This window comes from Labrus mixtus, chromosome 1 (assembly GCF_963584025.1).
Source record: "Labrus mixtus chromosome 1, fLabMix1.1, whole genome shotgun sequence".
NCBI classification, from domain to species: Eukaryota; Metazoa; Chordata; class Actinopteri; order Labriformes; family Labridae; genus Labrus; species Labrus mixtus.
In genome coordinates, this window is record NC_083612.1 from 34,908,805 (window position 1) to 34,934,841 (window position 26,037).

Below are 26,037 nucleotides of genomic sequence, written 5' to 3' on the forward strand. Positions count from 1 at the left end.
CCATCAGAATGAACAAGGAACTTGAGTAATTTTACAAGAAGGGGTCCCTGTCAGAGGCTAGGGGGAAGGGGTCCTTGGCATGGCAAAGTTTGTATACCCTGGCTTAAAACGACATATTGTCTTTATAATGTTCAGTTTAAACACATTCATCTGTTTCATAAAATGGATAAATATCTTAAAATGTAAAAAAAAACAATTATCAGAGGTCACAACTAAAATCAATCAACGATCTTTATTAAATCAACATTAAAAAGTTGGGAATCTACGACGGAGGATTTTTTTTAAATTTCAAGATTAAACTCGTAAATTTACGAGAATAATCTCGTAAATTAACGAGTTCGAGACCAGCCTGTGCAAAATGACTAGAACTAGTATTTTCCTCTGCAGACAACTTCCTCCCAGTCAGTGTGGTTCTTTCTTCAGTTTCTTGCAGTATCTTTTCAGGGTGCTGATATTTTATGACAATGTGAAGATGATGATGTGCCAAAAGCATGTGTAGTTTCATATCTGCACAAGTAAACAACACAACTATTTGTGTCTGTTATCGGTCTGCCTTGTTAAAATGTCTCATGTGCAGAGACAGTTTGTGTCCTGTTCATCATTTTACAGATAAACAAGGTCTTCCAAGTTGAAGTGAAAACTTCTCTTGAACTGTTTTTACCGACTACACAAGGAAGTAGCCTATTTCCTTATTCGTGAAACCTTTAGGACGAGATGCTCCATGTTTGTCATTTGAGAACAAAATGCTCTTCTGATATAGACTAAAATAACCACTTTAAGAGTTCTACTTTCATCATTTTCGCGCAGGCTGGTCTCGAACTCGTTAATTTACGACTTTAATCTCGTAAATGTACGACTTTATTCTCATAAATTTACGACTTTAATCTCGTAAATTTACGACTTTTATCTTTTTTAAAAAAAATTTAACGTGGCCCGTCATAGGAATCGATATCTGCAATATTTGCATGATGGAATTTTGAGCAGTTTGTAATGGTCCAACATTTCACCTGTTTTTTTCAGTTAGTTCCTAATTATCTAAATATTCAAATGTGACTTTGTCTCTCAACATTAACTTGTTAATCAAGATTAAATAAGGACTGATATTAATGCATACATTTTTTTCAATGGCGATTAATCGCATGCTATTTTGTCCCTTTAGACGCACCATAAATAAGCCTCTGCAGTGGTGACACATTCTGCTGTGCAGAGATTGATTTGAAGTTGAATCACTGGATGATCATTTTAAGCACATTTCAAACATATTAACTAAATATTTCAAGTCTTTCCGATCACATAAATCTACTTTTTCTAAGTTGTTTTTATGTCCTTTTATGTCATTTTTTACCAGTTTCATTTCCTTTTATTTATTTTAAGAGCAGACTTTTTGCAGTGCATGAACCTTCAGGAACTCCAGGACAAACCTTATTTCTCAAACCTCCAGCTGGACCCTCCGTTCAGTTCATAAAATAAATATATAAACTATCATATCAGGAGAAATGAGCCTGTCTTCTGTGCGTCTGTTTGAAGAGAAAAGGTTGAACTATGTGTGATTTTCAAACATCTGCTCCTCTTGTGTAGAAATGTTTGCTGACAGGATGTTACGGTTTCTTCTCCTACTGGGTGAGTTCTTCACACTCACACATTTATATGATATTTATATATGCATGAGTGTCTCTGTGTGATTTATGTATGCATTATTATGTACCTGTTGTGTGTCATAGCTCCTGCAGGGGCCTTCATGGTCCATAACACCAGACGCAGCCTGTGTGTGGAGGACTCAGCAGCTTCCGGTGAGGTCCTGCTCAGGAGGTGTGACCTTGACTCAGAGTCTCAGCAGTGGGTCTGGATCGATCAGAGCATGCTCATGAATGTGGCATCGTCCAGATGTTTGTCAGACTTGCAGCCAGGACCTCTCCGGACCTTGTCCTGCAGCGGGTCGGATCCAGCAGGGTTACTGTGGGACTGTGACAGGGACAGACTGATCAGCAGGAACTCCTCCATGCTGCTGTCCGTCGATGGTCGGCGTCTGGTACTCTCACAGGACAGCAAACAGTCCAGGTGGAGGTCTCTGGATGGAGGAGACATCTGTCAGGAGAGACTACGTAAGTCAATATCAGAGACAGGGGGGAGGTTTAAAATCAATTAAACTTAATCTGTAAAGAGCCAATTCAAAACAATTGTTATCTCAAGACAATACAAAAAAGGCATAGACTGTGCTCTTTGTTATATTATTAATAGACATTCATTTAGCAAAGTAATTGTTGTGAGTGAAAACTTTGAACAGGCACAAACCTGGAGCAGAACTCATGTTGAACAGCCATCGACTGAGGCCGTGTCAGACTCAGAGAAACAGAGAGAGAACGAGACAAACCATAGACTAATACAGTCTACAACAATCAGTAAAAAGATTTGGTGACAGCTGGCTACAATTGTACAGTAGTAATGGTAAAAGTATATTTATTAGGAACAGAATAGTTTAACATGGTATACAGATGGATGCAGTCACACAGTAAACTTTACCCTTTTTTTATCCGTCTTTTGATCACTCAAAGTGCTTTAACGCTACATTTATCCATTCACATCACAATCATACCCTGATGGTAGAGGCTGCTACGTGAAGAGGGCCTATTGCCCATTAACCCATTAAATCCCAATGTTTTTCTCAGACATGATAATGTATAAATCATGTGTTATTAGTAACCCTTTGAAATAATCAATCATTATTTATTTTCTTTTTCATGGGAAAATGGGTGAAAAAGTGGGTTTCATGATCGCTCACAATGGGATAATGTGTAAACTAAATTAACCAGTTTCCTTCTTTGCAGTCATTGCAATTCTTACCCATCTTAGTTTTAACATTTCTAAAACTATTAGCAATCCCAAACACGGCCACTACAATGCTTTATCAAGTGCATTGGGACTATCTTACAAATTAAAAAAACCTTTGATATGAACACTGCAAATGATGACACCTTTCATGTTTTCTCACTTTATTACTTTATCGTAACATTGTTACTAGGTGTAACATGTATTGAACTTGTTGTTTAGTGCGACATTACTTTAGTGCAATTTTCATTTTAACATTGTAATTTAACATTTTAGTGCAACATTCACATAGAACATGAAGGTCATTCAGGATAGAGGCAGCCTGCATTCAACTAAAGGCCTAAACGGAACTAAAACTTTACATATATTTAGGCCTCAGAACCAAGTGCAAATGTGGATCACACTTTTGAACAATGATAAATCAAACCTACTGTCATCAATTGACCTTCCTTTCTAGAAACAATACTTGTCTTTGTCAACTTTTTCCATATAGTGTATTTACTCTGTCACATCACCTCATGCAGACTTTTTCCATTGATTTTTCTTCTTTGACTTTCCAGCTCTTTTTCTTCACTCTTGTTTCTTTTTCTACTGCCCATGAAGCACTCAATGTGCAGTGGTGCTTTACATTTTTCACATGTAGTGCGTTTGTCACAATGACGACATCTGTGGAACCGCTGCATTGTATTGATTGGCCGGAGAGAATATTTGTCATATCTTGCCTGATCTTTAACTGTTGTGGCCAGAAGAGATGTCCTTCCATGGCTCAATGGTTTTGAACCAAACTTTTGCATAAGAGACTGCAACATTCTCGCGAGAAGGTCAGCAGGTCGATGGTCCCTCCAATAACATCTCTGTAAAAGAAATGGCTGTTTACAAGTGCACTGTTGAGAGACCACGAAAAGAAAGGCCACCACCACTTCATGGACCTGATTGAAACATGGAATCTTGAAACTTGTAGGTCGTGAAGGTCAACACCACCCATGTGCTCATTGTATTTGTTTATCTCTTTGTTCCATCTCTTGACAGAGGTTTCACTGCATTTCTCTTCCATGTTTGTTACCACTGTGACAACATTATTGTCTTTCCAACGGACCAGCATCTTCTCTCCTTGGGTCAGAACCTCAGAGGTTCCCCGAGGTAACTTCTTGAAGTCCCTCTGTGACTTGAATGGGACATCAAACAGACAATTTTGCCTCATTGTTCCAGAGCTCCCAAATCCACTTTTTGTCCTTTCATCAAGGAGACTTAGTGAGGTGAAGAGGTTGTCATGGAAGAATTTGCGTCCTTGTGGCACCTGAGCTTGATCTGCAAGACCGAGGACAACACTGTGTCCCTGAGCCAACCCAGTCTCAGGGAGGAGATTGTGGGATCCACCATATGGCTCCATGTGATTCATGTAAACACTGGATGACGCAAGGCTCCATAGCTTGTAACCGAAAAGGATTGGTTTACCCTTTATAAATGGTTTACATCCACAGCGGCCATAGTATGGGATGATACTTTTATTTACTGACAGCCATTCCTGAAATGGCATGGTTTTGTAAGAATGGGATGGGCCTAACCTTAAAAAATGGGTAATCAGTGATTTTTGTGTTGTCAACCACATGAATTGAAGCCATCATGTCATCAAATTGATTTCTTTGCATTGCATCTGAAATACTTTTATTGTGTACATCACTATCAAGTGACCAGAACATGTGTCTTCTTGAAACAGAGCTGTAACCGGATGTGATCAGGATTCACTAGAATGTAAGGAGCTCATCCATATTCAGATACAATTGCTTGTCCTTGGTCTGGGTAGAGTAGAGGTTCCACATTTTAACGGTGAGCTCTAGGGTGGATACAATAGTAGGAAAACATCCATTGGGTTGGGGAGATTTTGTTTTACACATTCTGCAGCATTTGGGCTGTATACTGTGTGTGTTGGAATCCCAGCTGTGGTAGGTCTCTTAGATCGTTTGAACACTCTGTCCTTATTTTTCACCACCTGCACATTGGCCTGTGTCTCTTTTGACTGCACCCTCTGGCAGGGAGAGGCCCCTGGCTCTTCTGGCTGGACCCTCTTAGGGGTAGACATCCCTAACTCTTTGATATCAATGGTGGGTAGAGATGGGATAGTAGTGGGGGGACAGTCATCCTCATTGTTTCTTTCGTTTTCTTTTTGCATCAGTTCAGAACATGCACTCAACAGCTTGGCTGGCAAATGGCCTGTCTCTCCCTCATAGTCCATATCAGACCCATTGCTATCACAATCACTGACGACAGCATCTTTGTCATTATGAGGGACAATCACAATATTGCATACCTTATCTGGATGGTCTCCTAGGTCCAGCATATTCAGAATTTCATTCAAAGTTAAACTAAAAGAAAGAACAGAGTACATAGTTTGGTAGGACAAGAACTCCTTATATTTATGTGAGTATGTGCACACCTAGATACACTGTGTTATCCCACTGGGTCAAAACATTTACTCATTCTGTGATCACAAAAAGCAAAGTTGAGTGATTGTAAATACATACATCAATACTAGACATCTTAAAGATGATGTGTACCAAAAACATTTCTGTTATCTTTATATTTACTTTGATGCAGCCATCATCATCTAAAGTTGCAAACAGGAAGTGAACAGCTCAGGTCACGTGACAATTTACACTACACATCTGACAATGCACAAATGACATTGAGAGGTTTTTTTATTTCAATATTTATTGGAAATGCATTGATAAAACATTCAGTAACATTTTTATCACCTTTTAACTGAAAACGTTTTTTACGGTCACTATTGTGACCGATGGGATTACATTTAATAATATTCCATTCATGCACATTCAAAATTCGCTGAGTGTTTGTGTCCAGTGAGCTCTCTCTTTGAGCTCTGTATTGGTCTCCACCATAGACTGGATAAAACATGGACATAGTCTCAGTGATGTCACCCATCGGTTACTGAAGGGGAATTTTGATACCCAGTGATGGCGGTCGCCATGTTGGAATTGCTGTCTTAACCTAACTGTCAATGTAGTAACATAGAAAGAGGTAGAAGAGATGGGGGCCTTAGCCTCCCTGCAAACAGGTACATTCTGCCTGATTGCCCCTAATTATGAATAACTCTTATCCTTCATAAATTCAATACAGATTTTTTTTTTTCAAATCACGTGCCATACAATGTGTGCCGATAAAGACATGACGTTCATATCAGATTTGTTTTATTTACCAGGCTGTAAAATGTTTAATAATGTTGTCATTATGGGCCATTTTAACATGGGCTGTTAAGATGACTTCCAGGGCTTTTGCAGCCAGCCTCAAGTGGACACTCAAAGAACTGCAGTTGCATTGGCTTCATCTGTCTTTATTGAAATTATTAAAACCTGAGTTGGTTACACAGGAACTATCCAATGTTTGAATGATCAATAAACTTGGTAAACAAAATATATGTATTTTAGTTTATTTGGGAACTCTGTGTTCTGTTTGTTTGTTGTTCAGGATCAAAGAGGGCATCTGTTGAACCTGATGAGTTTGAGGCAAAGGGTGATCAGACAGGTGAGAGGGCGGCCATGACGGAGGAACAGAGAGAGTATCTCCGCTGGTTCTACCGCACAGAGGACCGTAAGTACTGCTGCTTAAGCTCCGCCCACAATACAACAGTCAACATGAAAATGTTTTCAAAATGTTAAGAATGGTAATCAAGACACTGAGGTCTATATAACAGTTTTATTAAATGTGTATTTGCTTGTCTCAACGTGTGAATTGATATATATTCCTTTCAAATGTTTCAAACATCAGCACTAAAGCCAATCATACATACACAGGATCCTGTCAGCATGTTCACGTTTCTAAAAGCAGGATCAGATGTTTACATACAACCACAACATGCTCCATACCTTGCGAGATACTTTAAAATCTGAGCATAACCAGAAAATACAGAGGATACACAGAAAATCGGACAATAAGCAGGATACTCAAAAATATGATACAAATGGGTATTTCAAAAAACCTGATCATAGAAAAGTCCTGTTGTTTCATTGTATAAGCTGTGTGTTTAACAGATCTTTTTCTTGTTTGGTTGCAGCGACCGTCTGGAATTATGTGCTGCTGGGTGTTGCCTTTGTCTGCCTGCTTGTCGGCTTTCTACTGCTAGGGATGGGAGCAATGGCCAACAAGTACGCCCCTGATCTTTAACAGTGAGGGTCGGATTCACAAAAGGATTGCGCTGCTTTTGCAACCGCTAAACCTGTGCAAATTATGCCATCTAATGCACAAAACACACAAACAAAGGGTTAAATGCACCACTGACCATGCTGCAGAGCAAACAGCATCGCTGTGCCGTTTGGGCAAATTTAGGCAAATGGAGGCATTATGGGCAGTCACTACCAGCTCTCGGCAGTTTAAAATGTATCGCCTGCCGAGAGTTGGTGGTGACTGCCCCTCATTTCCCCTCCCTCATAATTTTTTTGTGTGGACTGAATTGAGCTTTGTCATCTGAAGATATCTTCTCTCCACATTCAGATACAAAACAATAGCACGGAGCAGGACAACTATTTAGGCATGTTTGCGACAAACACATTAATGCTATATTGTTTGTAAATAAGACCTGGGGGGAGCACATGATTCACAGTTTTTGGAGCTATTAGCGGCTGCAGTCCATTTTGAGTAAATACGACCCTCTACACTTTTTTAAATGAACCTATATAAAAGGCGGCTGAAAAATACAGTTTCTTGTCTTTTGCCCTGCAGGAACAGAAAGAAGATTGCAAAGTACAAAGCCGCAGCCGCTCTGGCTCAGATGAGTGAGGGGGAACAGCTCCGGGTTATTTCAGCGATCGGTGATGACAGCAGCAGTAAAACCTCGCCTTCGCCTAACAGGCTGCAGCAGGGGAACAAACCCCCACCGTCCAATGGGGAGCTGAGCGAGCTCAAAGCAGGAAGCATAGTGGTCACATGGAGGGACGGAAATACCTCCTGCCTGTACTCAGACCCAGAGGAGGAGCAGAAGGAGGAGCAACAAGTGGAGCAACAAGTGGAGCAACATGTGGAGCAACAAATGGAGCAACAGGCGGAGCAACAAGTGGAGCAACATGTGGAGCAACAAGTGGAGCAACATGTGGAGCAACATGTGGAGGTGTCAGCCGATGAGTTGGTTCCTGATGAGCTAGTAAAGGCGGAGGAGTAAAGAGTTAAGATTATAGATGTGTTGGAATATTTATCTGCAGATGTTTATTGGACTCGTAAACAGCTTCGCGTCCCACGCACCACCTGCAGGATGTTAGCTGCTAATGCTAATAAGTTGCAAAGAATCATCTTTATGAGTCCAAGAAAATCTCAGGTTCACATTCACTGTGGAGAATACATTAGTTTGACACTCAAAAGGATTTGCTGTTTGTTTTATATATATTTTTGTTTCAAATTATTTACTTGCCGTTATTCTTCTAATCATATACATTGTCCAGAGTTAGTGCTTGTAAATGGTAAATGGTAAATGGACTTGAGCTTATATAGCGCTTTTGTAATAAATCAACATTTCCCTGCTTAAACCTGTGTTCAGAGTGAAGCTCATTTTCACATCTGCAGGATTATCTGGTTTAATTCAAATTGTTAAAACACACTTACTGTCAGCCTTCCAGATCAGTAACCAAACACCACCTTGTCTGTCTTCTATCATCACCTCTCACACAGCTGGGCTACATTCGACTCCTTCTCCAGGAACCGTGTCAAAATGAACTTACCTTGATCGAGATATCTCTAGGTTTGAAAGTTTTCCTTTACGTTGGTTCTGAACTATAGACTGTGTAATAAAACTGACAACAGAAGCGCTCTTGAACAGTGACACCAACAGATGGGACATGGGGTCAAATATTAAATTCAGTTCAGTTGTAGTTTATTTCGGTCCGAATTAAACATTTCTCCCCGACAAAAACACATATTTGCAAAACAATTACAATGTGGAATTTAAAGGTGTGGGCTGAAGCTTTGTCTTATTATGCCCACTCGTTTTACACAACATATTGTATTTGGCAACCTTTACACAACAACAACAACAACAACAACAACAACAACAACAACAACAACAACAACAATGTTTCAAATGATTTATACAGAAAGAATTCATACAAAATGTTCAAGTGATAATGAGAACATTTCTGTTTTCTAGAGAATATTCTTTTATCCCGCTATCTCAGCATTACAACGCTGGTTTTCCAGTGATAACGTTTTAACTTTCATGATCTTGAGAAAATGTCTGTACACGTCATCAATGTCTCAGCGGTCAATATTCTTATTCATCACAGTGTAAATCACAGTGTAAAGTATTCCTTTAAATTCTGCAGTAGCTGGTGCACATTAAACTCAACCAAACGTTACATAAATGATGACCTTTGACTTCATCAAGCTGTAGTACTCATTTTAAATCTGTGAACGCTTGTTAGTTTGTTATTACACAAATAATAAGAGAGAGATCATTTTATATTTTTATAAATCTATCTTTAAATGTACACATGTACTATGTTGACTTAAAAACAGTTCACTTTTGTTCTGTCACATCACAGTGTACCGTCCCATGAAGATTCAAATTGTGGTGAATGATGGAGTCGGTAAAGAAAATGATAAAGATATAAAATGGTTTTATACATTTAATTAATTTATAATGAAACCAGATTGAAAACATGACATCTTCATGCAATTTATCTTTTCTCTCATTCTCCTTTACTCACCTCATTTCTCTATTTTAAGTCCTCTTTTAGTTCTCATTCATTAAAAACCCTTTGACTTCCACAGTAAGAAATCCATTTGCAAAAAAATATTTGTTGGTAAAATTGTGTTCCTGCCTCTTCATTAAGCAACATTTCAGGTTATATTTTTCAGATTACCCAATCAGGAAGCAGATATATGTTTAGGGTTACTTTGGGCATGAATGGATTTCTTTCATTTCTGCAACAAAATGTTTTTTCATATATAAACATCACAGAGAGTAGAACTTGTTAAAATAACCTATAATTTATTCAACAAATTGAATGAGTAGCAATGGTTAGAAAAGGTGAACAAAATAAGAAATTAGTGACTTGAGCTAGGCAACTGAACCGAATGGTCAACCATGTTTTCTGAGGAATCGTAGAGATATATTTTAAATATATTTATTTCCTTCAACTAAATTATGATTGTTAGAGGGTCTATAAATGTTTTTTACCCAGACGTTTGCTCTTGTTCTGTGAGATTTCTGAGGAGCTGTGCTGAGTCACTACCGGTATTTTCCACAGTTTTAAGACAATGATAATTATGGACATAATCAGGGTTACATACACTATTCAATGAGGTGAATGAGGATAAACAGCCAAAGATAGGTTTTCAGAGTTTTAAAAACAGCAATATTGCAGTGGAAAAAAGGTCAACCGCGTGGTTACAATGCAAGTCAAAGGGTTAACTTTGCTCAAATATGTTTTAAATACAATACAATTTGTATACAGTACAATTTTAGCAGACAAGTTCAAACAAATGAAACACACTTCTAATACATGATGGATAAAAGAATGAGACAGATTCATGTTCAGAAACCAACTGCAAATAGAAAAATGCTGCAAATCCAGTCCTACATGAATTTCACAAGGCCTGTATGGGCAGTCAGTGGAACACTTTATTAATAAAAGGAGGTAAAGAAGACCAGGCTCTGAATGTTCAATTTAGATGGGAAAGGAGAGCAAGAAACATCCAATTGAGGAGTTTCAGATTGTTTAGCGTGTTAGTTGTGATTCATACTGTAGGTAGAGAGTGTGGTGTTTTAAGCTTAATTTCAGAAACCAAGGCAAAAAAGTATGACAGCATTTAGCAGGTGGTTTGTCTTAGCAATGTCTCTGATTGGTGCCTGCAGCTGACTTTGTGTCATTGTGCAGTAAAGGCAAAGACTTCTGGGTATTGTAGTGTTTAAAGCTAAGACCTGGTTTTACAGACAGTAGATGTAAATGATTCAGACGTGTGAGATGGTCCATCATTAGAGAGCGTCTGGGACAGTACACATCTGTTTGTCATCAACTCAGTTTAGTCTGTATCCCGTCGGTCAGAAGATCTTGAATCCTTTAAGCAGGGTGAGGGTGGTGGCTCTGCGTTTGCTCTGAGCTCTGGAAGTCCTCACTGTGACCAGTTTGGCGGTGGTCGGGGCCGGCAGCTCCTTGTAGCAGGGGGTGGTGAAGAAGGAGGGAGGGAGAAGCGCTCTGTCCTCGCTGATGCAGACTGCGGGAACCAGGCGACCACGTCCCCTCCTCACCCTCCTCACTGCCTCAAAGAAGACGTGCTGCACAGACAGGAAGTCCAGACAGGCTGACACCTCGAAAAACACACAGCTGAAGCAGGACGCCAAATCCTCTGCTTCCCTCTGACTCACCTGCCTGACACACAAACACAAATTTATCATTCACTTGAAACTAAAACACAGGTGTCACATCTACCTGAGACACAAAGACAGGTGTCACATCTACCTGAGACACAAAGACAGGTGTCACATCTACCTGAGACACAAAGACAGGTGTAACATCTACCTGAGACACAAATACAGGTGTCACATCTACCTGAGACACAAAGACAGGTGTAACATCTACCTGAGACACAAATACAGGTGTCACATCTACCTGAGACACAAATACAGGTGTAACATCTACCTGAGACACAAAGACAGGTGTAACATCTACCTGAGACACAAATACAGGTGTCACATCTACCTGAGACACAAATACAGGTGTAACATCTACCTGAGACACAAAGACAGGTGTAACATCTACCTGAGACACAAATACAGGTGTCACATCTACCTGAGACACAAATACAGGTGTAACATCTACCTGAGACACAAAGACAGGTGTAACATCTACCTGAGACACAAATACAGGTGTAACATCTACCTGAGACACAAATACAGGTGTAACATCTACCTGAGACACAAAGACAGGTGTAACATCTACCTGAGACACAAATACAGGTGTAACATCTACCTGAGACACAAATACAGGTGTCACATCTACCTCAGACACAAATACAGGTGTCACATCTACCTCAGACACAAATACAGGTGTCACATCTACCTCAGACACAAATACAGGTGTAACATCTACCTGAGACACAAATACAGGTGTCACATCTACCTCAGACACAAATACAGGTGTCACATCTACCTCAGACACAAATACAGGTGTCACATCTACCTGAGACACAAATACAGGTGTAACATCTACCTCAGACACAAAGACAGGTGTAACATCTACCTGAGACAAAAAGACAGGTGTCTACCTAAGATACAAACAGAGATGTTACACCTGCCTATAACACAAAAAGGGGTCTTGTGTTTATTGACATTTCTGATTGACAACGATGAGGTGCTGCATCTTAACCACATTGTCTCTGGGGGCAGTATCACACTTTAAAGTGTACAGCCTGCAGGACGTTCATTAGAAGAAGAAGAAGAAGAAGAAGTAGATATCCTGTACACTTACACTTCTACAAGCAACCAAACAAAGAGTACCATAAATACGGGAATGGAACATTATGCATTCTTCAACATCTGGTCCTTCTCAAGGATTTTAGAGAATCAATTTATGGACATGTGTCTGCCTTTGGTATGGTAGGCGATAGGCCCCCTTTCATCTGGTTATAATTAGATCTTCTGGTTAACCTTGCTAACAAGTTAGTAAGTTAACAAATGGCAAAGTGGAGAGAACTTGACAACTTTACAGCTCTGTGCATTTTGTACATGCTCTACATTTCACTTTTGGTTCAAATGCAATACTTGCTCTGCCTTTAGCTCATAATGATATCTAAAGGCAGAGAACAATGTGACTATTGCTACTATTGCTATGCTACGTATTCATGCTGTTCAACTTCCAGGCATGGGGATTGTGGCAAGAGTCAGTTCGATCTCCAACCACTTAGGTGCGGTAGTGCGACTTCAAGGAATTCAATTTTGAAAGCCTTCAGTCGGACTTACATGTTAACATGCATTTTAAAAGTCCAGTTTCATTCGGACTAACACAATAGATATTATATAAACGCATGTAAACGTACTGACTATGTGAATGAATGAAGGGAACTTTATACTTGAATTTTGGGGATATTTTATTGGTGTGTGGATCTTAAAAGGCATTTTTTTGGAGTGATGAAGTCTGTTTATTCAACATGTTATTGTTATTCTGTCATCTAGTGTGTAGGACTTTGACTGGTCTGAGTAACCCAAAGTCTGCAGTCCTGCTCTTGACTTGCACTCAGTTCAGGTAGTTGGACTTCAACATCTGCTGTGCTTCTTTTCATAGTGTTCACTGTTCACCTGTCTGCAGCTTTATTGCATGAATTAGACACACACAGGCACACACAGACACACTCAGGTACACAGAGATACCAGCCTGTATGGATCCATGTCCAGCTTGTTGCCAAGGAGGATTATGGGAGTTTTCCCGCGTAGACTGAGCATGTGCAGGTATGGCTGGCAGCGTTTAAAGCTCTCCATGCTGTCGATGCTGTAGACCACCATGAAGACACTGGCCCAGGACAGGTATCGCTCAATGTTAGCAGGACCATCCTACACACACACACACACACACACACACACACACACACACACACACACACACACACACACATACACACACACACATATGATATAAATCCACTAAAAGAATCTGCTTAATTTGACGTTTTGTTAAAAGTGAGAAAAAGAGAAAGGAGATGATTTTGACGTTTGTAAAGAGATGTTTAAAGACCCTAAAACGCAGGTTATGAGATAAATCTACTGAACTGAAGGTGGCCAATTATGTTAAAATGTGACATGTGATACAGTGACGTTTAAAGACTAGTTAATGGAAAAGTAAATCTTATCAGACTCCGACAGTGATGGTGCACTGACTCATTTGGATCTGTTCACCTTGTCTCAGTAAACCATCAGTGGAAATGTTCAGTATGTGAGTATTGATAACTAGTTGAGCCATAGTTCATGAAGGTCACAGAGTAAAGAGTACACAGCTCTAACTGTAGATACCAACAAACCATCTTTTCAACGATAGAAATAAGTCATGTTTAAATCAATGACGTAATTTCCCAAACAATAGTTTGTTTAAAATATTCATTTTCTGAGTAAGTGGGCACATAATTAGCAAGATGATGTATTGTGAGCATGTTTTAATGGCCAAGGAACCACGTCAGGGTGAGCAGAACTACGGTGGCCGGTAGGGGTCAAATGCTCATCAACTGATGAAACCAGAAAACAACTGCAAACACAGAAACGCTGCAAGTTCAGCCTTAAACGGAAGTGCTCCAGGCCTCTAGGGGTGCTGTGGAACTGTTTATTTACGGGAGAGAGTAAGAGAGACAGCTAGGATCAGAAAGTTATGTTTAGATATGGAAGTTGTATCGTTGTAAGACACAGGATAACTTCAATGTTACTGAACTTGCCGGGTTCCTGTGTTTGCAGTTGTTTTCTGGTTGTGTGTATTTTGACTTAAGTTTCGTTTCTGTACTTGCAGCGCATTTGATGCTTATGCAGTTGTTTTGCCTATTTGCAGCGCGTTTGTGTTTTTGCAGCGCGTTTGTGTCTTTGCAGCACGTTTGTTTCTTTGCAGTGTGTTTGTTTCTTTTGCAGCACGTTTTTTTCTTTGCAGTGTGTTTGTTTCTTTGCAGTGTGTTTGTTTCTTTGCAGTGTGTTTGTGTCTTTGCAGCACGTTTGTTTCTTTGCAGTGTGTTTGTTTCTTTGCAGTGTGTTTGTTTCTTTGCAGCACGTTTGTTTCTTTGCAGTGTGTTTGTTTCTTTGTAGCACGTTTGTTTCTTTGCAGTGTGTTTGTTTCTTTGCAGTGTGTTTGTTTCTTTTGCAGCACGTTTGTTCCTTTGCAGTGTGTTTGTTTCTTTGCAGCACGTTTGTTTCTTTGCAGCACGTTTGTTTCTTTGCAGTGTGTTTGTTTCTTTGCAGCACGTTTGTTTCTTTGCAGTGTGTTTGTTTCTTTTGCAGCACGTTTGTTTCTTTGCAGTGTGTTTGTTTCTTTGCAGCACGTTTGTTTCTTTGCAGCACGTTTGTTTCTTTGCAGCACGTTTGTTTCTTTGCAGCACGTTTGTTTCTTTGCAGTGTGTTTGTTTCTTTTGCAGCACGTTTGTTTCTTTGCAGTGTGTTTGTTTCTTTGCAGTGTGTTTGTTTCTTTGCAGCACGTTTGTGTCTTTGCAGTGTGTTTGTTTCTTTGCAGTGTGTTTGTTTCTTTGCAGCACGTTTGTGTCTTTGCAGTGTGTTTGTTTCTTTGCAGTGTGTTTGTTTCTTTGCAGTGTGTTTGTTTCTTTGCAGCACGTTTGTGTCTTTGCACTTGTTGTGGTAGTTTGCATTTGCTTTTGAATGTGCAGCGTTTCTATATATGCTGCGCCTTTTTATCTAAATGTATGTCGTTTCATCAGTTGATGAGCGTTTGACCCCTACCGGCCACCGTACAGAACCCTTCAACTTTGCATCAATGCTCGCCCTTTCAGGGTTCTGTTCCACCTTAACAACTTACTCTCTGTACATTATCTCTGAAATGTGTGTTACACAGACCATGTGTCAGTTTCCTTCTCTGAATAACAATAACTTCTGTAAGTGTGAACATAGTGAGGTAGAGGTGTGAACCTGAGTTTCTGTTATCATGGACTCAAACTCAATAGTTAATTCATGATAAAGGCTCACCTGGTCACAGGTGTCCATCACTCTGACTGTAACCGGCTGCTGGTCTACCATCTGTTCTGAGGTATACACATCCTCTGAAAAATACACAATACATGTACACATGTTATATATTCACATGTCATCATGTTACACACACTGTTACATGTTATACACATAAATGTATGTGTGCCACACTAATGCATGGTATACAGACCGGTCACAAACATATAGTTTACATACATGTAACACATGTTACTCACATACATGTTACAAGCAAACTTGTGTCACACACAAATACATGTTCAAACCATAGACTGTAAATAATAACCTGTTTCAGACATGAAAGACACACAGATGTTTCACAGTAGTACACTCAGCATGTTACATGCTAACAAATACACAACCCTGTTGTACGTGTTACAGAAATATATGCTACACACATGTAATGCATACATTTTAAACACAAACATGCTACATGTGTACATATCACATGTTTCACAGACATGTTACAAACATTCATGTTACACCTAAATGTGTTACACAATGACGTGCTACACATTTACATTTCACTCAGATATATTGTTAAACTTCATTTTACAGTCATGCATTTAACAAGCAAACACCTACATTTCACACACACACACACATTTTACAAAAAAACACATTTACATGTTGTACACAAAATGTTACATCATACACAAAGGTCCATCGTTTACTTCAGTTTAAATGTGCTTCAGTTTAGATCTACTTCAGATTAAATGTATTTCAGTTTATTGTGTGTATGGGGTCTCACCGAGCAGAGGGTCGTACTCACTGATGAATCTCTTGGTTAGGAACTTCACTGTCAGCGCTGAAAAACAAACACAGTGGAACTGAGACTGAGGGCCCACAGAGGCCTTTAGGGACCTTCAGAGGAGCATCAGGGGTCAGAAAGGGTCCTGGGAAAACCGGCTCTGCATTAATATTCATGTTAGCACCAGGCTAAATACAAATATAATAAATGAAAATGAATAAATCCAGATCTTCAGCTTCTCTGTGGCATCATTTCTTCATTCTGTAGTTAGCTGATAACTCTGACTTTAATCTGACTTTGTGCTATTGTACTTGAGAAGAAGTTTATATACTTACTTTTACTGTTAGGAACCGACAAACTAACCGATTACCAGCTAATATAATGAAACATTGTGAAGTTGTTTCTAAGCTTTGCTCATAGTTGTTAATGAAGGTAAAACAAAAGGATTCTTACCTGACTTCCCGGAGCCCATCATGCCGAGCAGTACCAGGTTACACTCAGCTGGACTTGAGTCTGGACCTGCTGCTGCTGCTGCTGCAGGCTGACCCGTCTTTACTTTCCCAAACATGATCATGTGTCCACAAACACCTCAAAGACTGCAGCTAACCTCTCTCATGATGCATGATATCTCCAGTCTTCAGGCTGGCTTTGTGGGTTTTCTTCTTTTCCAACAAGTCCAGAAAAAGGGAACATTTTCCTCACAGATCTTACTGTTTGTAGTCCAGATCCTGAATTAGGAGAGCCCTTAGCTCCCAGGAGAGCAGCACACAGATGACCTCTCCATTTTAGGAAAAACTCTTCAAACAGAGCTCGTTGAAGCGGAACCATGCAGGGGGATCAGTTGCAACTGAAACCTCTCACAGTTTGATTTAGTCAGAAGATCTTTCCTTTTTCTTAAAAAAAAAAAAAAAAAAATGTGTATTTGTCTCCGTACATGGGCTGTCTCAGCCTCTCCCGGGCCTGCCCCACCCCCACATCACATCTCCACCAAAGGAAACAGGCACACTCAAAAAGACACTTGGCTGAGGTTTAACTGGGGCTGCTCTCAACAGCTGTATAAAAATATATGTTTAAAAAAAAAACATGACATCACTCATTGGTTTGTGTACTGCTGTTTTGAAGAAGACTTTTCAATTTCAGGCCACCCTGCCCTAAAGTCTGCTTTTTGGTCCACTTGACTCTGAAGGCTAATTTATGCTCTACATTTGATACGCATATACGGTAGTATATAAGGCTTCTGCCCACATATTGCTTCTGGAAGCTTATTGATACACGCAAAATGCTGCAATACTAGCGTGAATTGTGGAGGCACTGACGAGAAGTGTAGTCCAACACAGACTAGCTAAACAAAGAACGATACTTTGGAAAAGGGCAGAACTTTTTTACAGAAAGATGTGAGTTGGTTAGGAGCTATAAAAATATATGATCTAACCTCGCCCGAGCAGGGACAAGACCTCAACAACAGAACAGCTGGGTGGAGATCGGATTTGAAGTGAATGTCGACTCGAAGGCAGCGAAGGAGAAGTGAAGGTCCTTGCAAGACTATGCTCTCTAGTGAATGCATTATTTACATTTGATCCAGTGAAAAGGATGCATGGAAGTATGTGGGTATAGTGTTGGTTATATAAAAACTAAATTATAATCATATGTAAAGCATAACTGAGCCTTAAATGGGCCCGTTATTTACCGAAGAAAGATCATACTGTATTTAAGAAGACTTGAAACTACAGATTAAGACCCTTAAAGGGATACTTCACCCATTTGCATTAATCTTTGCATCATTAGAAACCTGGTAGTATTTTTGAATGGTCGTGCATCCCGCCCTCATTTTCCCCTGAGATGTGAAATCTTTGTATTTCTAAGTCTGTAAAGGAGCTTCCAGTGACGCAAAAATCATCATTTTGCATCATCGGAAGCTGTTGTGGTTAGCGGGGTGAAACTACAACGCTAGTTCCTCATATTTTCAACCACTGAAGCTACAGACCTATCACAGATCAGTGGGTGGGAACTCACTCCCAGAATCGAAACTTAACGTCCGCCATATTGCTTGGAAGCTATGCTAACAGGCTCTATGGAGAAAGCAGATAATGGCGAAAAAATATAAATATAGCGGTGAGATGGTTGCTGCTGACAGGCCACCAGGGCCGCTAGCGCTGGCCGTGTATATTTTGGAGAAACTGTAACGATCGAATTTCCCTCTGGGATTAATAAAGTATTTCTGATTCTGAAATAGAGGACCTTAGTGGGAGTGGCCTGCGGTGCTGTGCATTCTGGGATTTGGTGTCTTTCATCCACATGAACCAAAAAGACACTTTCTGCCTTTTCACAGCCAAGAAGCCACCAACTTCAAAATGTATTTCACATTTCTACATATATGACCCAATGTCAATACAGATTCATGTTTCAACGGGTGAAGTGTCCCTTTAATGTATTAGGAAAATGTTACAGAGTGATTTATGTCTGAGAAAACTGAGAAGTAGGTGAATTTTATCATTCACCAGTGAAGTCGCCCCCTGATGTCCATTAGAAATAATGCAGCTTTAGGCCACTTCTTATACATGGTAAATGATAAATGGACTTGAGCTTGTATAACGCTTTTCAAGTCTTCTGACTACTAAAAGCGCTTTTTACACCGCATGTCACACCTATACATTCACACAATGATGGCAGAGGCTGCTATGTAAAGTGACCATTAGACGCAACTAATCATAATCTTCTGATCTACCAACGGAGCCACAGCCGCCCCTATATACATCTGTCTTGTGAGTGTGTAATTGGGTGCAGAGTCAAATGAAATCTCTTATTTCACAGTCGCATGGCAGCAGTTTCAGAGGGAAAAAATATTCAGTAAAAAAGTAACACAACTTCCTGTGTGCATGTATTAAAACATGTACACTGTGTAAACCAGGTAAGTACCCATTGTTAATGAGGGACTGTTCAGACACTCAAGGTCAGACTCAGCTGTCCAGTAACAAACAAAGAGCAACATGAACCATCATCACATTATCGGCTCGTCTTTCCTCTGCGACTGCATGTCATCAGTGAGCCAGAGTCGCACAGAGTGTCTGCTATCTATAGAGCTGCGCTCAGAGCAGAGCCACAAATACAGAGACACAGAGACAACCACACAAACACAGAGCACAGAGACAACCACACAGACACAGAGCAGAGAGACAACCACACAGAGCACAGAGACAAATACAGAGACATAGAGCACAGAGACAACCACACAGACACAGAGCAGAGAGACAACCACACAGAGCACAGAGACAAATACAGAGACATAGAGCACAGAGACAACCACACAGACACAGAGCAGAGACACGGAGCAGAGAAACAAACTCAGAGAAACAGAAAGGAGACACAAGCAAAGACATAACAGATTATGTGATGAAGATCTACATCAGGGAAGCCATGGAGTCCAGCAGCTTGGACCTGATGGAGTCCAGCAGCTGGCCACAGCTGGGTTCCTGTAAGCACCCTCACATCTTCAGGGTGGTGATCGATGGCAGCTCTTTTGATGTGGATCGAAGACTTCTCACTGAGAACTGTGAGTACTTTAGAGCTCTGTTCCAGTCTGGGATGAGAGAGTGCAGACAGGACGAGATCCAGCTGAGGTGTGTGGGGGCTCTGGGCTTCCTGGTCCTGCTGCAGGTCCTTGACAGGAAGCAGCCTATGCTAAATAGTGATCAGATCGTAGAAGCCATCGAGTGTGCAGCCTTCCTGCAGGTGCCAGCCCTGACTAAACACCTCATTAGTGTGATCGATTCTGAGAACTGCCTGCTGATGTACCACACTGCATCCACCTTTGGGGTCTGGGATCTGTCCCACAGCTCAGCGCTGTTCATCAGAGACCTCTCCCCTGACCTGCAGGACGAGATCCACACCTTACCATGTGCCCTGGTGGACTACATCGAGTCCCTACAGCCCAGAAGCTACATGGCCGTGTGCAGCCACTCGCCCTCCTCCGAGCTGCTGAAGGACCTGCAGAGAACCGTCTGCTACCTGGACGAGACCAGCAGAGACTGGAAGGTCCTGACTCACCTTCCTTTGAGCACCAGCACCACCATGGCCGGTTTGGCTGTCCTGGACAACAAACTCTACATCATGGGAGGGGTGCACAATGTGAGCAAAAAGGTGGTAGAGACTGGTTTCTGTTACTGTCCTGCAGCCAACACTTGGTCCATCGTCTGCGGCCCCCAACAGCTACGCTACAACTTCAGTCTGATTGGTCATGACGGCTGCCTGTACGCACTGGGGGGCGAGTCCAACATGAAGGCACTGTCGTCTGTGGAGAGATACAGAGTATCTGATGGAAGCTGGAGGTCTGTATCTCCCCTCCCGTCCCCTGCAGCCTCAGTGGTCTCTGCAATAACCATGAACAGGATCTTTATCTGTCTCTGGAGGGGTCAAGGGGCCACAGATATACACGAGTACGTACCTGAACAGGACAGGTGGCTGCTGGTCACCACACTAATCCGCCAGCACAGTTATGGTCTCCATATGGTGGCCCATAAGGACAATCTGTATGTGCTGCGTAATGGGCCTTGTGAGGATTTTTTACAATGTGTGATGGATCGCTACAACCTGAGCTCGGGGCAGTGGACGGCCATGTTGGGACAGTACGGGAACAGTAAAAGTTCTCTGTTCACCGCCGTGGTCCGAGGAGACTCAGTGTTCACGCTCAGCCGAGAGGCGACCACAGAGTTCACTGTAGAGGACCAAACATGGAGGCTGAAGCGTGAAATGAACGGTTTTGGAAGAATTGGATCTATATATACATTTCTAATGAGGCTGCCTAAAACCAGAGCCCCCTTTATAGAGAACTCTGTGGATCAGAACCTGGAGCAAAACCTCAGAGACATCAGAAGCTGTCACAGAATCTCCCCACAGTGTTCTGATAACCTATGAGTTGTCATTACTTTAATGGTCATGAGAGGGACTTTTTATTTATGTCTATTTTGGCGCTGACTGTGGACAAAGCAGTGACTCTTTGCTGATTTGTCCCGTGTATGTCTACAAATTTGTTTTTAACCAAAAAATTATTATTCCGTCTTTCAACAGTGAAATATATAAATAGCTTCTCACTTCATCTAACACCTACCCCATGACAGTGGCTTCAGGCATTTAATACAACTATTGAAATAATCAATCTTGTCGCTGACTGTCTCGTTTGCTTTTGTGGGTTATACAGAGGCATCACTATTCATTTCAGTCTGTTTCTTAACCAGCTACAAACTCATCACAGGATCATTAAAGTGGTTTATATGCAATTCTTCACACTTAAATATAATATAAATCAAGTATACCCTCTGAAAATAACTCTGTGAGTCATGACTGTCTACAATGGGTGTAACACCCGAGTCCCACTGTCTGTGATGTTTTCAGAGTTTTCAGAGTCCTATCTTCACTTTGTTTACATCGCCCGGACGGCCGGCTGACTCCTCCCCTCGTGTATAAAAGTTGTTTAATTGAGGGACTAGAGAAAAGAAGAATAACATACTGTACTCACTGATTAACTGTGTTTCTAGATCACGCTCATTTCAGGTAAATTTACATGCAGTGTGAAGATGCGAGCATAATAAAGATTGCTAGCATTAGCATGCTAACACAACAATGCAGTGAGAGTTGTTTTGGTTTCATGCTGGTGCTCAAGGGCGACATCTGCTGGATCAAAAAATCGCATATTACGCCTTTAAAAGGGTTTAATAAAGTAGTGCTCTGACCAACATTTTTGTGGTTATTACTCAAGTTTTGCTTCAGTTAAATAAAACCAGTGAATATTCCCCTTTCCTATGATACTATGGAAGCCCAAAACCATCCGGTCAGTGTTCATGACATCACCTCAACTCTGTCACAGCCGGGCTAATCTCCCCTCCTCCTTCATGAACTGTCTGGATGAACTTCCCTGCTGCTTCCAGCTGCTTGAGGCTGACCAGGTCACAGTTTGATGACCTGGATTTTTCTGATGGACGTTCTGTTCCAGGTGTGGATCTCCTGTCCATCTGTGTCCACTGAGTCTCCACTGAGGAGTGACAGTTTAACTGTTTATCTGATGTGTATTTTGATATTATAGATTGACCCAGATCTGTAATCACAGAGGAGGCAGAGTTAATGAGCTCTAATTTTTTTTTGGCTTCACTTGAGTTGAGGTATTCAATCATCCATTCTTTTTACAGTCCGAGGGCTGAACACACTTTAAGGTTTCAAAGGAAGCAAGAAACAACTTTTTCCCTGCATCTCCCTCTATCCCACTTTTCAAGCCCAGCACAGACTGAGCAGATGGCCTAACAGGCTGCCTAACATTGCTCAAGGTTTAGTGCTGTGCTCATGAGTGATTCATGTTGGGTCTTAGTAGATAATATATCAATGAGTAAGGTGTTTTACCTGCTCTTTTGTGAAGTGTCTTGAGGTAACATGTGTTGTGAATTGGCCCTATAAGGATTGATTGATTGATGTCAGACCCATTTGGAAGAGCAGATACAAACTGAAAAATAAATCACTGACCCAAATCTTAAATCCTCTGTACTTTTTCTCTTTGTCACCCCTTCAGTTATAGTTTATATAATTCATCCTTTATGCTTTTTCGTTTTTTTATGTGGAAATAATTGTTATACCTGCAGGTCTTCATCTGCTTTTCATGAGAATATCAGTCCAGCTGAATCTTGAACATGACATCTGATCAGAGAGGTCTGTGAACTCTGTTGATGCTGTGTTGGTGTTTCTGATCCTGATGGACTCTGACCCTCATTTGATAGATTTAACGAGATTCCATGAAAGAAGAACCAAGAGGAGGAAATAGTGGGGGGGGGGGAAATAGAAAGGCAGCGGTGTGGTGTGCATGTTTAATAGAGTAACTGTTCACATCATTTCACATTGATAAGATAACACAATACACTGACACAGAGTGTGACTGTAATCAAAAGTTAATAAATACATGAATGGAAACGTTGGCTTATCACTATCATCATCATGTTCCTCCACACAACTGTAATAAACATCACTGAGCTTCAGTGGTGGACAGTACCAAAGTACATTTACTTGTTTTTTTCTGTATCTGTTCTCTACTTGAGTATTATTTTGGGGGGAAACTTGTGACTTTTACTCCACTACAATTGAAAGACAAATACCATACTTTTGACTCCTCTATGTTTCTATGAATGTTCTCTTTACTCGCTTCTTGTGCTCTGAAGTCAGCTGATGAATTTGATCAGAAAGACAATAAACTGTGTTTGTGTAGTTCTGAGTGTGGTTTGTGTAAGCAGTGTTGCCATAAGTGTACATCCTGCGTCTCCGCGGTTGAACGTAGAGCAAACGCAGAGCAAAGGTCAATCAGCAGTGCATTTAGTGGTAATGGTGGTTGATGATTCTCCACCTGAGCACCCATGGCGATATATATTTAGCCCATGTTTGAAATGTGAATGTTCACAATAGCTTGGCTGACATTTTCTCTGCTCACCATGTCTTTTTGATTGTTTTGTTTTTTGGTTGTTTGGGAGCAACCAATCTGCAAATCTGTATCCCTCAGTGTTTGAAAAATGTAAATAATGTTTTCTAAATAAACCGAACACAGCAGAACGTAAACCTACATGTATTCTTGCTGGCAATCATACATTCTGAAAATGCAGCAATATTTTTCATTTTTTAAAAGGAAGTTTAAATATTTAAATATATTTCAAAGCAAGTACTCCAGTTCTTTAACTGAATGAATCATGTGAATGAGCAACTTTCACTTGTATTATAGTAACATATGACCAGGAGTATCTCTACTTTCAGGACTCAGGTAATGAAGTTGTGTACTTTGTCCACCACTGTTCAGCTAGAAGGCCACCGTCTATATTCAGCTGTAATATTATTTTCACATTCTCCTGCGGTAAATGACTATATTAATGTAAACGTCATGCCACTCGCATCATCAGCTCCTCCAGTGCTCGCTCTCTGTGGTTTTCATGGACCAGCAGCACCTCTTTGATGGCGTTCTGCTGGAAGCCCATCTCGTTGAACTGACTGAGCAGATGCAGGAACTCCTCAGCCTGCACACAAGCACAGAGGAACATTGTTCATCAAAAGCCGTTTTTTTACACGTGCACTCCTGAAAATATCAAGAAAATTCCAAGCAGGCTTCCCCCTGAAATCTATATGAGTGGATTGTTCACACATGCACCTTAAAGTGGGACACTGTCCCTGTCGGACAGGGGGGGATATAACTTAAAAAGAACATGCTCGTGCATCAAAGTCTATAATGCTATAATGACCATTTTTATACATTCAAAATATCAACATTGGAGTGGGGAAGAACATACTGGTGGACAGAAAACAATGTGAAGCAGTTTGCATTACGGAGATCACACTGTTTGCACGCATTCGGTCTATGGTTGTGCATCTGTTGCAGGATATGAACATGTCCACCACTTCCTGTTCACAGTAAGGTTCACAGTGAATTAAAAAAAATATTTCCTGTTGAAACAGTCCAGGGTGTAACCCCGCCTCTCGCCCAATGACAGCTGGGATTGGCTCCATCCCCACCCGACCCCGAACGGGAAAAGCGTCAGCTCACTCTGACTCATTCATGCACAAAATTTACCAGGGGACTGGCAGGAAAAATTCCAGATAAAGTCAGAGTGAAAACATTTTTGCCGGTTTGAGTTCACACATGCAACTCACCTCTAAACATTCAGGAAGTTTTAGGAGTTTTGTGCACTAAGCACTTAAAGTGATCCCTCAGTAGGTCTTACCTTTGTCTCACAGTTCTGGAACATCTCCAGAGCCTCTTCTACCTGAGCCATGTCATAACCCAGCTGACACAGGTGGTCACAGGCCACCAGGTAACTCAGGATCTGCACACACACACAGAAGTACAATTCAGGCACGGTTTATGGGTGGACCCTATGGAATATATACATTCCCCCAAGAGTACAGGCCGGACTCTCTGTAAATGTCTTTGAGAGTCAAACTATGTCACTTTCCCATCTGAACAATACATTTACACCTCGTCTTCCTAACTCTCTCTTGTAAAAAAAAATGATGAGGACATAAAATAAAATTTTCTATAACTAAAGAAACTGTTTTATCACCATCCATAGCTAGATAAATGAATGATTACATGAATAAACAGGATTTCTTCTTCAATTGATTATCATTTTTGCATTGGGCAATAGGGGCAGAATGCTTACTCTTGTGTGTCATTATTGCGAGTTGTGAGCAGGTGAACAAAAGGCTGTTTGTATATCGTAAATGTTTCAGAGAAAGACCTCGACAAGATCTTTAAAAATATAGCATATAGTATAAGAAGGTGAGACAGTTCTTCTGATACTAGTATCAGAAGATTCCTGGAGTATTCCTGTATTCCTGGAGCTGTGCCAGGTACAACAGCTGTTACTGAAGCTATTAAGCTAACTAAGCTAACATTCTGTATCCTGCAGAGTGAACACAGATTTGATCTGTGCTCTCTGTGTGTTGAGCAGCTTGTCTGTGCTTCTTCATCTCTGCAAACTGACGGACAGACACACACAGAGAGGTAAACACTGACAGACACAGAGAGGTAAACACTGACACACACACACAGAGAGGTAAACACTGACAGACACACAGAGAGAGGTAAACACTGACAGACACACAGAGAGGTAAACACTGACAGACACAGAGAGGTAAACACTGACACACACAGAGAGGTAAACACTGACACACAGAGAGAGAGGTAAACACTGACACACACACAGAGAGAGGTAAACACTGACACACAGAGAGAGAGGTAAACACTGACACACACACAGAG

The 26,037-nt window shown here is 40.9% G+C and overlaps 4 protein-coding genes across 4 annotated transcripts in view; 2 read left to right on the forward strand and 2 right to left on the reverse strand.

Annotated features, from left to right (window-relative positions):
- The first annotated feature begins 1,469 nt into the window (after nucleotides 1-1,469).
- On the forward strand, nucleotides 1,470-8,036 carry si:cabz01068815.1 (solute carrier family 51 subunit beta). Its single transcript, XM_061042961.1, has 5 exons — nucleotides 1,470-1,620; nucleotides 1,722-2,102; nucleotides 6,310-6,432; nucleotides 6,896-6,986; nucleotides 7,561-8,036. Exons 1-5 carry the CDS (start codon nucleotides 1,581-1,583, stop codon nucleotides 7,994-7,996), a joined length of 1,071 nt encoding a protein of 356 aa, XP_060898944.1. The 5' UTR covers nucleotides 1,470-1,580; the 3' UTR covers nucleotides 7,997-8,036.
- A 648-nt stretch (nucleotides 8,037-8,684) lies between these two features.
- rasl12 (RAS-like, family 12) lies at nucleotides 8,685-17,134 on the reverse strand. The gene is made up of 5 exons (XM_061043023.1): nucleotides 16,716-17,134; nucleotides 16,263-16,319; nucleotides 15,491-15,564; nucleotides 13,196-13,375; nucleotides 8,685-11,194 (listed from the first exon to the last, which is right to left on the reverse strand). The coding sequence occupies exons 1-5, from the start codon at nucleotides 16,834-16,836 to the stop codon at nucleotides 10,871-10,873; spliced, it is 756 nt and encodes a 251-aa protein (XP_060899006.1). The 5' UTR covers nucleotides 16,837-17,134; the 3' UTR covers nucleotides 8,685-10,870.
- Nucleotides 17,135-19,652: 2,518 nt separating this feature from the next.
- kbtbd13a (kelch repeat and BTB domain containing 13a) lies at nucleotides 19,653-21,512 on the forward strand. Its single transcript, XM_061043928.1, has one exon. It carries the CDS (start codon nucleotides 19,653-19,655, stop codon nucleotides 21,171-21,173), a length of 1,521 nt encoding a protein of 506 aa, XP_060899911.1. The 3' UTR covers nucleotides 21,174-21,512.
- A 2,123-nt stretch (nucleotides 21,513-23,635) lies between these two features.
- ubap1lb (ubiquitin associated protein 1-like b) overlaps nucleotides 23,636-26,037 on the reverse strand; it is a 20,786-nt gene continuing 18,384 nt past the window's right edge. The window contains exons 5-6 of the mRNA XM_061042974.1: nucleotides 24,998-25,099; nucleotides 23,636-24,295 (exon numbers count right to left, since the gene is read on the reverse strand). Of these exons, the coding sequence (XP_060898957.1) occupies nucleotides 24,161-24,295; nucleotides 24,998-25,099 (237 nt within the window). The 3' untranslated portion in view covers nucleotides 23,636-24,160. The remainder of the gene's footprint in view (nucleotides 24,296-24,997; nucleotides 25,100-26,037) is intronic.

What these genes read in the sequence shown, in the direction of transcription:
- kbtbd13a (XM_061043928.1), top strand. Translation starts at nt 19,653, where the DNA reads ATGAAGATCTACATCAGGGAAGCCATGGAGTCCAGCAGCTTGGACCTG.
- rasl12 (XM_061043023.1), bottom strand. Translation starts at nt 16,836, where the DNA reads ATGATCATGTTTGGGAAAGTAAAGACGGGTCAGCCTGCAGCAGCAGCA. An exon ending in GATGGGCTCCGGGAAGTCAG is followed by an intron (nt 16,320 to 16,715) that starts GTAAGAATCCTT and finishes TTTGTTTTTCAG; the next exon opens with CGCTGACAGTGAAGTTCCTA. An exon ending in TGAGTACGACCCTCTGCTCG is followed by an intron (nt 15,565 to 16,262) that starts GTGAGACCCCAT and finishes TGTATTTTTCAG; the next exon opens with AGGATGTGTATACCTCAGAA.
- si:cabz01068815.1 (XM_061042961.1), top strand. Translation starts at nt 1,581, where the DNA reads ATGTTTGCTGACAGGATGTTACGGTTTCTTCTCCTACTGG. An exon ending in CATCTGTCAGGAGAGACTAC is followed by an intron (nt 2,103 to 6,309) that starts GTAAGTCAATAT and finishes TTTGTTGTTCAG; the next exon opens with GATCAAAGAGGGCATCTGTT. An exon ending in GTTCTACCGCACAGAGGACC is followed by an intron (nt 6,433 to 6,895) that starts GTAAGTACTGCT and finishes GTTTGGTTGCAG; the next exon opens with CGACCGTCTGGAATTATGTG.